Source organism: Pinus tabuliformis, chromosome 5_1, assembly GCF_031772625.1.
Source record: "Pinus tabuliformis cultivar Carrire ecotype Pingquan chromosome 5_1, CPIR1, whole genome shotgun sequence".
NCBI lineage: Eukaryota > Viridiplantae > Streptophyta > Pinopsida > Pinales > Pinaceae > Pinus > Pinus tabuliformis.
The window spans coordinates 88,884,665-88,896,998 of NC_142305.1; the positions used below are offsets into that span (position 1 = coordinate 88,884,665).

Consider the following 12,334-nt stretch of genomic DNA (forward strand, 5'->3'; position numbering starts at 1 on the left):
ATTCCTCTAACCTGACCCTCAAATCCTCACCTCCTTATCCTAGAAACCTTGCTGAACAAGCATGTAAGCTTTATTCTTAAACCCCTTCTAAAAAAGGGATTATTAAGGTCACTTCACATCCATTGATCGATTCATCCTTCAGAAGTGACTTTCTATATACTGGGGCTCCTCCCATCGGTGAAAGTCCGTAAAGAGTAGGGAGTCTTAGCTGAGGTGACAGTAGGCCAAGTCTCCATCATTTCCCTTTGATCTAGTACCTGTCCCTTTAGGAGTCCCTTTTATGCCCCCTGCTAGTTTGAGCGGTAACACCACTAACTCACTCTATCTCCTCTTATAATTTCGATCTCAACCCTAATCTCACTCGCAACAGCGGAGATTAAATCGTGATCAAGGGCTAAGATTAAATCATAAGTTAACTTGGAAATTTTTAATTTTTCCTAAGCTTAACTTTAGGAAATAGTTAAATAATTATTATTTTGCTAAAGTGGTTGTCTTGTGGGTTCTTCTGCAAGCTTTAGCACCTAGGCAACAAAACCCTTACTTCTCTGCTCCAATCAACACATTGCTAACATTTAATTCTTAAAGTAATATATCACAAGTCAAAGAAAAATATCCCTGTTGATGTCAATAATGCTTTATAACCTAATTTTTGGTATTTTTACCCTCTAGGTTTGAAAAACAAATATAGGAGATTGAACTCTAAGGAGTTTGTCACTGTGGTAATCATTGTTAACATTTAATTCTTAAAATAAAAGGATTGAAAAGAAAGATCAAGAAGAATGTCAACTTTTATTTAAATCTTTAACATTACCATTAATTTTTTCAGGATATTTGAGAGTGGTTCCTGTTGACACCTAATCTTCATGATTGGGGGAATTTGTAAATAAATAAATCAGGAAAGTGAACAGTCATCGGGAGATGAACTGAACAATCACTCCTAATGTATATAACAATAACTTACCTATGGAATAATCAGACGAATCAGTTTTTCTGCCTTTGGAGAGTTACTCCCTGGCCTGACATGGTATCAGAGCCAGTTCTAAAAATAGTTGTAACTCCCTTCATTTTTGCCACTGCCTCTGTCCTAAGCGCTGCTCTGCCTCTGTCCTAGAATAGTTTGCCACTGCCTCTGCCCTGAGCGTTGCTTTGCCTCTGTCCATGGCCTGACATGCCCAGAGATGCGTTGGTGCCTCTATGCAGACCTGTCCAAGCTCATTTCGCTCTCTGCGCTTCTATGAATATCAATTTCACTCTTACATCCATCATAACAGTATTTTCAAGTGTGTTTTGCTGTCCAATCCCTTTATTCCTGCTTCCTTCAAACGATCCCAAGTGCCTGCAATGGTAAGAGGGTCGTGAGCTTGCACAGTATAGTGATCGAATTTCTTATCTATAGACTGCATGAAATCGCAGAGTCGCCTTCTTCATCAAGTGTCATTTCCTTGTGCTGCAGAATAGGCTTCGGCTCCTCTTTAATTGATACAATCCTCCTCGCCACCCTGGTCTTGTCCTTTACTTCAAAACTATAACAATTATAAGCTCTTTAAAGCTTGAACCTGTTATAAACTTTTTGATGATTCCCAGCGTTACAGTGTTGACGGCAAGGTCACAGCGATTGGAAGGTTACAGTGTTGAAGGCAAGGTTACAGCGATTCAGAGATCTATCGGCACCGGAAGAGCTGTCGAATCACCTTCGTTCCTTACCTTGGCACCTGCTGACATAGTATCGGAGCAGTGGTAACGTTTGCATGAACCGCTTGTCGCTGTATATGCCGTGTCACAGCGTTTTGAATATTGAATGCGTTGTTGAATTAACGTTTGAATGCGTTTGCTTTAAAGTTGAAGTCGTATTAACGTTTGAATGCACTGTTGAATTAAAGCTGAAGTCGTATTAATGTTTGAATGCGTTTGCATTATTAATGTTTGAATGCGTTTGCATTATTAATGTTTGAATGTGTTTGCATTATTAACGCCATTGAATTAACACTGAATCCGCTCACTATATTCGAGTATTGAATGTGTATTAAAGCTGAGGTTTGAATAATAACGTGGTGCGCATCCGGGGAAAGCACTGTGGGTGTATATATATATATATTGTCCAAGTCTGTGGTATATATATATATATATATATATATATATATATATATATATATATATATATATATTTAATGGTTTTCTTGCTTAAAAGAAAATAAAAGGGGAGGTGATATGGAAAGGGGGGGATATTTTATAAATTTTGGAGACATTTGAAGAAAACTTAGTGCATAAAGAATTTGAAATCTATTGCCCTTTTGAGTACAATTTCACTGTATATCAGCAGAAAGTTTATTTTTATCAGCAGAAGTTTTTTTTATCAGCAGAAATATTTTTTACAGAATGCATTCAATCATCTCTATGGTAGGAATAGTTCTCATTGGCAAGGAGAACTGTCCTGAATGGTCCCAGATGATAAAACACACCCTCATCTTCAATGAGTTGTGGAAAAGAGTGTGTGTCAGAGAAGGAGACAATGACCCAGTGCAGCCTACATCAGACAAAGAGCTCGTCATTTGGGAAAACAAGAACAGCAAAGCCTATGCATTAATAGCAGCATCTGTAAATGAAGAAGTAAGTCGCCATATTTCATCATATTCAACTGCCTTTGAAGCTTTACAAAACCTGAAAGAACTCTATGACTCACATTCTGCACTTGAAGTTGTTCAGCTCATGATTAAACTCTTCACTCTTGAACTGAAAAATAATGATCCTCTTGCTCTTGCATCTGAAGTAAAGTCTATAATGCATGATATTAAATCCACTAAGGTTGAGCTGGATATCCCTCTTATTGCTTTTCTCAAGGCACTCTATCCTACCTACTCCAATTATCTTGAGTCTTTACAAGCAAATGGAAATCTTAAAGATATAACCTTTGACTCTCTTGTGAAAAAGTTTGCTGAAAGAGAGAAAGCCTTTGGAAAGAAGACAGCCCCTGAATCTTCAGAAGAGATTGTGTGCCTTGCTCATAAAGAAAAGCATCCTGTTCAAGATTCTACAAGAGGAAGAGGTGGACGAAGAGGAAGAGGAAGATACTTCAGAGGCAGGGGGGCAGACATTCTCAAGGAGAAAAGGCAGATCTGCATTGCATTCGCTGCAAACGAAATGGATCACATGATGCTTCTACATGCAAACTACCATGGGACAAAATTGAGCAGAAAAGAAACCAGCAGAAAGGTAAAACTGATGATACAGACAAAGGTAAAGCACCTGAATCCGCTCACTATATTGAGGCACAATGTAACATTGGAGTAAATGAAGATTTGTTTAATGCTTCACTTGCTTCTTCGAAAAATGATTGGTTGCTTGATTCAGGAGCAACCTATCATATGACTCATAGAAAAGATTTTTTTGAAGATTTCACTGACAATGTTGATGGAGCAGTATACTTTGCAGATCAGTCAAAAATCAAGCCATCAGGGCTTGGCACAATCAGGCTTAAATTGCCTGGTCTTCCAGACTTTCTTCTGGATCATGTTCTATATCTCCCACAGCCCAAGAGAAACTTGTTGTCCTTGGTCCACATCCGCCAACAAGGTCACTCCATTCATATGTTTGATGGCAAGCTTGAGGTAAGAAAAGCATCTGACCACTCACTTGTCATGAGGGGAATAGAAGAAGAAAGACTTCTCAAACTGCAAGGAACCTCTGCTCATGCACAACATTTCTCATATATTTCTCATCATGAAGAAGGTACACTTCCATTAAGTTTATTATGGCATGCTAGATTTGGACATTTAAACTATGACAGTCTCCGCTTATTGAAGAAAAATGGTGTTGTTGGTTTGCCTACAATTCCTAGGAAACATAAGCAATGTGATGCTTGCATTCTAGGAAAGCATAGCAAACAGTCTTTTCATGATTCACATTCAACAGCACATAGGAAGCTTGAACTCATTCATTCAGATTTATGTGGTCCAATGCCTGTTCCTTCTGCAAATGGAAATAGATATATCATGACATTTATTGATGATTACACCAGAATGTGTTGGGTTTATTTATTGAAGAACAAATCTGATGCTTTTCAAACATTCAAGAATTTTCATAAATGGATTGAAAATGATGCACAATCTCATATTGGGTCTATTCGCACTGATAATGGAAAAGAATATACATCAAATGAATTTGAAAACTATCTTCGCCAACATGGGATCAAACATCAAACAACTGTGCCTTATAATCCCCAACATAATGGTGTAGCTGAAAGAATGAATAGAACAAACTTGAATATGGTACGATCCATGCTTTTCTTCAAAAATGTAAAGATAATGTTTTGGGCTGATGCTGTTCTATGTGCTGCATATATAAAGAATAGATGTCCATCTAATGCTATAAGAAACAAGACTGCTTATGAATTGTGGTATGGACATGTTCCTTCGATAAAACATCTCAGGATCTTTGGTTCCACCTGTTATGCTTTGATACCAAAGGTACATAGAAACAAACTTGGTGCTAGAAGTCGTAAGTGTATCTTCCTGGGGTATTCAAACACCTCCAAAGCATACCGTCTCTATGATGAAGTAAATAAAAAGTTTGTTGTATCTAGAGATGTAATTTTTCTTGAATCATCCAAATCTGACAATGTTGTTGAGCGGCAACTTGATCGCTTGGATAGATTCGCAAAAACGAAATCATTTCAAGAGTTTGATAATCAGATTCCACATCTTGAAGGGGGGATTCCTATACTAGAACAACATGTGGAATCTTATTCTGAAGAACAATCTCCTCTGCATGAAACTCCAACAACGGATGATGCTTTAAGTGATGTAATTGATAGAATTGGGAGACTCAATCTTGATTCAGTCCCAACTCAATCAACAGAGCAACCTGGACCATCTCAGAAAGGTCCCCCAAAGTGGCTGACAAAGACACTTGAAAGTGTTCATCCTGATGAAATTGGAAAAACAGGAACCAGAAATTCAAACCGACAAAATGGAGGTGATGTCGATGACTCTAATTCACCTGTTGATATGGATGTTACTTATGATTGTGAATTGAACTTGTCTACAGATTTTGAACCAACTTCCTTCAAAGAAGTTGCTTCTCATGATGAATGGAAAGAAGCGATGCAAAAGGAGTATGATGCCCTCATAAAGAATGGCACTTGGAAGCTGGTTGATCCTCCATTTGGAACAAAACCAATTGGCTGCAAGTGGGTCTACAAGAACAAGTACAAAGCTGATGGCTCACTTGACAAGCACAAAGCTAGGCTTGTGGCAAAAGGTTTTGCACAGAAGGAAGGGGTCGATTATGAGGAAACTTTTGCCCCCACTGCAAAATGGGCCACCATCCGGACACTCTTTGCACTAGCAGCTCAGAACGGTTGGAAAGTCCATCAAATGGATGTAAAAAATGCATTCTTGAATGGAGATCTAAAAGAGAATGTTTTTATGTCCCAGCCTGAAGGATTTGCTGTGAAAGGACATGAACATAAAGTATGCAAACTTGTGAAGTCCTTGTATGGCCTCAAACAAGCACCGCAAGCCTGGTATGCAAAACTAACTGAGCATCTTCTGAAACTCAACTTCAATCATTTTGATCTTGATGATGCAACTTTATTTGTCAAGAAAGTTGGCAAAACAGTTGTGTATCTTGTGGTATATGTAGATGATCTTTTAATGACAGGGAACAATGAAAGCTACATCGCATCCATAAAGAAGGAATTGGGGAAAAGTTTTGAAATGACTGATTTGGGCTATGTTCATTACTATCTTGGCATTGAAGTAACCCAACATCCAAAATCAATATTTCTTTCTCAAAAGAAATACATTGGAGATTTGTTAAACAGATTGGGCATGACAGAGTGCAATCCTCTTTCTACTCCAATGGAACAAAACTTAAAGCTCACATCTATTGAAGGAAAGGAATTTGAGGATGCAACAAAGTATAGACAGCTGTAGGAAGTCTCATCTACCTCACTACTACCAGACCAGACATTTCATTTACTGTTGGAATCCTCTCCAGGTTCATGCAAAAGCCTTGTGAGGGACATTGGTCCGCTGCAAAAAGAGTTCTAAGGTACTTGAAGGGAACTCAAGACCTTGGAATCAAGTATACACAGGCGGACGACTTCAGCTTGATTGGATACTCTGATTCAGACTTCGATGGAGACAAAGAAACTGAGGTATCTACTTCAGGATATGCTATGAGTCTTGGATTAGGAGCTGTCTCCTGGAGATCATGCAAACAATCAGTTCCAGCAGATTCCACAACAGAAGCAGAATACGTGGCAGCAACTGAAGCAACGAAAGAAATTGTGTGGCTCAGGAAAATTCTTGAAGATTTGCAGGTAAAACAAGTACAATCAACTCCACTCATGATTGATAACACCTCTGCAATAAAGTTGGCCAAGAATCCAAAGTTCCATGATCAAACAAAGCATATCAATACTAAATATCATCTGATTCGACATCATGTTGAGGCCAAAACAATCCATCTCCGTCATTGTTCCACAAATGAGGAAATTGCAGACATCTTCACCAAAGCACTTGGAAAGGAAAAGCTTGAACGATTCAAAATGATGCTTGGACTCACCAACATCCCTTCAGATTAAGGGGGGGAATGTTGACACCTAATCTTCATGATTGGGGGAATTTGTAAATAAATAAATCAGGAATGTGAACAGTCATCGGGAGATGAATTGAACAATCACTCTTAATGTATATAACAATAACCTACCTATGGAATAATCAGACGAATCAGTTTTTCTGCCTTTGGAGAGTTACTGCCTGGCCTGACAGTTCCAACCTTATCAGACTTCACATGGAGAAAGTAGAATTTCATATCCCATTCAAAATTCAAAAAACTCAACAATTTTCAGGATTTCGAGATAGGCAAGATTGCAACATTCCAATGGATTTTATCATGTATGAGGGTATGGGATTGACATTTAATCCAAACCACCAAGCCCTCAATGTACCTCAATGGCGGTGATGCTGATCATTGAACGCCTTGATCATGACCATAATAAATACTAAAAATGTACCCTTCAATCAAGAAAAATCATTGATTAGGCACATTGAGCTTGTTCTACCTTAATTTTAACACTTATATTAAAGCATTTCGTCAAAATTGGAGGTCTTGAATGATGTCCCTAAAAGATCAAGGTAAGGGCAAAGGCTGAGGAGGGGGTAGGGAGTGCTACTAATGATGAGGATCCCAATATAGGCAGTGGTTTTGATAATATGTAGTTATTTGTTGTAGCATGATGTGTTTTGGACTCTAGAGGCCATTTGGGCCTTTGATCTAAGCATTTTGTTTTGGATATGTATCATGATTCACACTCTCTTGTTTTGATATATTAACTCTTAGTACTTACATGCTTTATGCAATATCAACTTTACACAATTGGTGTCTAGAGGTTTGGATATGTGTGTGTGTCACGTATTTTATGTATTTTTTTAGTAGACCAATGCATAAATTAGTTCATATGCCAGTTCTAATCCCGGTTCTAGTTCTGCTGACTTTGCTGATGATGATGAATCATGAGATAGATTTATTATTTTTTTAGTGGATTTTGTATCATCCTTTCAGGAGCTAGGACTCAGGACAGATATCAGAATTCAGTATCAGAGTGTGATGTATCACATGAAGCTATCTTATACATCTTATATATCAGTCATATTTATTTGGCGATGCATTTGTTTGATGTTGTTGTTGCCTTAGATGTTTAAAGAGATGAAAAAAAATGAATATTTTTGTATTTATTTAAGTTTGCCAATATTTTCAGATATTTTCCCCAATATTGCAGATAAGTTATATTCCACACCTTTGGCTATATATTCTGTGACATAAAAAATGTAACATTGGGAGAGATAGTGTCACCAGAAAAGAGGCAGATCCTAACCTGAATATCCTGCAAATGAAGTTGGATAGATTGTCTTTCCAAGGTTGTTAGCACTACATATCCTTTAATCAGCCATGATTCTGCTGTTGGACTGGGATAAAAGATGTGCTATAGAAAACCACTCCTACGTAAGTGTATTGAGAATTTGAGATAGCCTTGAGATTTAGTTTTTTCTCATTAATGGAAACACATAAAAACAAAATGTCTATGACAAGAAACAACTAGGAAGCTTCATCCATTTCCAGAAACTGATGGAATCTTCACAATTGTTCCAGGAAATGGGCAGAAACTCCTTGGTTATTTCCAGGACTGCCAAAAACACGATGATAGTCCACAATCTTGGGTGATTTCTGAAATTGGAAACCTGTCCAAAGCTGACCCAAAAAGGTTTTTGCATTTCATATGCGTTGAACCTAGTCTGAGATTTGGCCAGGGCTTCAGTTCACTTTGCACTCATAGCATCTTGTAAATGCTGCATGGTGTTAGTATTCATAATTGCTCCCGGAAAATAAAATCAAAAAGAAATTGGTGCCACTCTTGCCACATGACAGTAAAGAGAGAAACATGTAATCTTATATCTGCATGTTATGTTCCTGCAATAGGAGCCAACCCCAACACTTGAAACTAGAAAGCCAAGAGTGGGGGATAAATGATTGCATATCAGGTTAGCACATTGATCCCTGGTGGCCCAACCATATTGTCTCAAAATATTAAAAGAAAAGCAGATTGCCAAGCTCACATCATCTCAACTTTTATCAGTGTTGCTATTGCCAATATAAATAAAATTAGATGTCCAACCATAGTGTTTCAAAATATTAAAAGGAAAGCAGATTTCCAAGCTCATATCATCTCAACTTTTTTCAGTGTTGTTATTGCCAATAGAAATAAAATTAGTTGCTAATGATAATTTCCTGATCTTGCCAAGGAGACTGGGAAAGAAAACTTTTGCATAGTGTATTAAATCACAAAAAGAGTAAAAAATAAAAAACTAAGCTATTAAAATATCATTCAAAGAGTATCAAAGGCATTTTCTTAGAAGATAATTTTTTAAGGAGATAATAAGAGCTTCAACGTGTGGGTAATCCTTACATAGCTTTATCTTTAATGGTATGGGTAGACTTGGGGCAATCTATTTTTACATCTTCTAAGTGCATGTTACTTTACAAAATGTTATAGAAACTTCAATATTTTTATGAGCAAATAAGAGAATGTCAAATCAAAATTTAGAAGAGGTAGAAACTAGAGTCCAAGCTTATAGTAAAAATAATAATTGAAGGAATCCTTGGATAATCAATAACCATCTATTGATGGGTGCCCTCATGCTTTTCCCATTTTGAACCACATTAGACTGAAGTTTATAGGGAAAGTTAGGCAGAAGATTATATGCACACACATTTTGAAACAAATAATTAGTTTCCTCATCCATATGTCTATGTATCCTGTTCACAGTGCATGACACTGGACCAATCAAAGTTATAGAAAACAAACTTCTAAATATCAAGGGTTTTGATTTTCAGCTTACTTTAACCAATCAACTGGAAGTTCCTGCTTTGAATAACTCCGCAGGATATGAACAGGAATTCCCAACTTCTCCCAGACAGTTCGCATGGGTCCATCTTCAAGTGAATAAAGCTGTAAATGAAATTTGAGAAAATAACTTATTACTTTATTGGTTCTGATTGTGCCCAAATGAAGACAGGTGCAAGTCACAATAACTGTTCATTTTACAAAATTTCTTAATGACCAATCTTTTCCATGTACTACAAAACCACTGTTTATAGTTCTTACCATAGTCGAACAAGATATAACAGAATGGTGTTAATACTTGAGGACTTACTTTAGCTTTGTACTGCTAAATACAACAATAATCAGAGAATATACATGTTTAATATTGTTTCATATCGACATCATTTTATGTTATGTGGCTACTTTCTGCTCTTTCAATAAACAACATCTATAACAGAACGGAGCTTGCCTGGTACCTCTAGGTGAAACCATACCTCGAGGTCATATCCAAGACCCTGTAGGCCAGTTGCAACACTAAACAGCAGTAGAAGTTGAGGGCTCCTCGAAAGATCAGAGCACACCTGTCATGGAAACATCCAAGAAAATAATGTGAGTAATGTTATGTCTACTTTATAACATAAACAAAGTCTTTGTAAGAAGGCCATATTAATCCTGTGACCGTTAGGATACAAGGTACGATTGTGCACAAAGCTGATATAGGTGTACCTCCAGTAAACAAACAGTGGTTACAGGGGCCTGAAGAGAATTAGGAAATTCGTCATGGAGAGATGTATATGAGAAAGAAAACCGGTCTTCACCTAGAAGATCCCTCTTCAACCTGGACCAAGGCAAGACTGATAGATTTTGAATTCAAGAGTTTCATATACCAAATTGTTTGTATATATACTATTGCTTGAAATTGCTGTGAGCTGACTGTTAAATGGCAGGCCTAATAGGAATGCTTGGGGTGGGGGTTTCGGCCTGAAACAAGGTCAGGTCGTTCTCATCTCCTGGTGCTACAAATTTGACCCCTGCCTCATGTGCCCCTGTGGCTACCTTAAGTTCCAAGAAAAGTCCATGGGAATGGGGCCTTGGTCAACAGTGTGGAACTCTTCACTCCCCATCATTAGTCCCGAGCAAGTTAGCAATAAAACGTTTCTACCTCAAAGGAACTCAATTCTGCCAAGGATTGTTTTCTGTCCTCAGCTTCAGTTCAGAAAATGTTCGTCACATACTGGTTTGAGATCACATTTACAGTGTTCTTAACAATGTAGGTCTATAATCTAAGATATATGATATGAGACCTTCTAAAGCACTAGCATTCTCTGTTTCAACTAATTATTGCAGTTGTATGGTTGCCTGAATTCTCTGTAAATAGTTGCAGTCAGCCAATATACATGAAACATGTTAATAGTTCATTATACTTACGAGTGCAAGCTGAGGATCCCTGATTGGATGGCGCTCCCCGTGTCTTGCTGATATATTTGAATCCCAGATACGTCTACCCAAAAACTTAGAAGGCACAAATTTTATATTTTCTCCGAAATAATCAGGATTTTCTCGAATATTAAGCTGTAGATTTTTTGTAGGAAGGCTAATGCTAGTATAACCAGGAGGAGCAAAATCAGGAGTTCTGAGAAACATCATTATAGTGTCTTGCATCAATGCATCGACCAAAAAACAAGCAATGGCAAAACACACAAGTATGCTATATATCCATGTCCCTCTGCTCTTTCTGCCAGACCCATCAGTCTTCTCACCTCTTCCTGCTTTGTTCAAATGAGGCTTAACCTTTAAGCCAAGCTCACCGTTACCACCATCGGTTGTGTTGGTCTCCGGGTCAATCCCATTGGAATGAAACGCACGCTTGAAGGGGTAACCATTTCCTCTGATTGGATACCCTGCGTCGCTCCTTCTATGAATATCCAATTCATCATTGCCTTCCACCGCTATTTTCAATGTAGGTTGATCCAAGTGCCCATTAGAGTGTCCCATAGGCATACCCATCTGAATCAATCTATGTAAACAATGCTGCAAAAATATTTGTCCTCCCCTACTTGGTCACAGAGGATCTTATGAACCCCACATAAACCATATGGTTTTAATCTGTTAAGCATCAAACTCAGAAATCACATAGTTGTTTTAATCTCTTTGAATCGTACCAGTATGACAGGTACTGCTTTCAATCATAGCCAATGAGCAATTGGGATTGCAGCAACTGCTACTGTTATGTACTTGTGACTCCCCATAACTCTTAGCAACACAACATCTGAGCTAGTTTTTCAACATCCAGCTACCAGATCTTGTTGGGCGTATCTATACTTGAAATATATGGTGTTTTATATGCAGTTGTTGATTGGACCGTATAGATCTGAACTCAGACGAGGCTGATGTGCTCGTACAATCCCAGATGACAATTTTATATTCACTTCTTTGTCTTTTCGATCTTGGACAGATGGAGAGAACAGGTGAATAGTATTTTATTTACTTATAAACCGACCATCAACATGACCACGCATGAAACCCTGCATACACCCGAGGTTAACGAGAGACGACGCGGTGTGGCGGGCATTCAACGCTAACGGGCAATCAAATTTTTGTTTGTTTTGGAGGGAGTGCCAGAATGCTGTTTAGTTACAGGAAATTTGGATCGCGAGGCCTTTTAGGGGCAGGTGCTCAACGGTAGTGGAGATTCGAGCGAGACACTATGTCCAACTAAACAAGAGAGCTCCTCTAACTTCTCTCCCTCCCAAAACTGGCGCATATTTGTCTACAACTCAAATTTGAAACGCAATTTGGACTACCAGTTTCAACGCGTTTTTTGATACAGTTAAAAATACACAGAGGTCAGACTCTCAATAACCTGAAGATAAATATTGAACAGAACTCTTTATATTGATTGGTGGCATAAATTCAGGAGTCCAATGTGTCATGCTATCATGTTATTTC

At 38.0% G+C, this 12,334-nt stretch overlaps 1 protein-coding gene across 3 annotated transcripts in view; it reads right to left on the reverse strand.

The window, feature by feature from the left end:
* LOC149163589 (uncharacterized) overlaps positions 1 to 11,863 on the reverse strand; it is a 135,981-nt gene extending 124,118 nt beyond the window's left edge. For 2 of the 3 annotated variants that reach the window (XM_089431780.1, XM_089431781.1), the window contains exons 1-3: positions 10,814 to 11,863; positions 9,862 to 9,966; positions 9,402 to 9,511 (exon numbers count right to left, since the gene is read on the reverse strand). In XM_089431780.1, the coding sequence (XP_089287906.1) occupies positions 9,402 to 9,511; positions 9,862 to 9,966; positions 10,814 to 11,392 (794 nt within the window). In that variant the 5' untranslated portion in view covers positions 11,393 to 11,863. The remainder of the gene's footprint in view (positions 1 to 9,401; positions 9,512 to 9,861; positions 9,967 to 10,813) is intronic. The other variant, XM_089431782.1, reaches the window with a different exon arrangement.
* Positions 11,864 to 12,334: the final 471 nt, after the last annotated feature.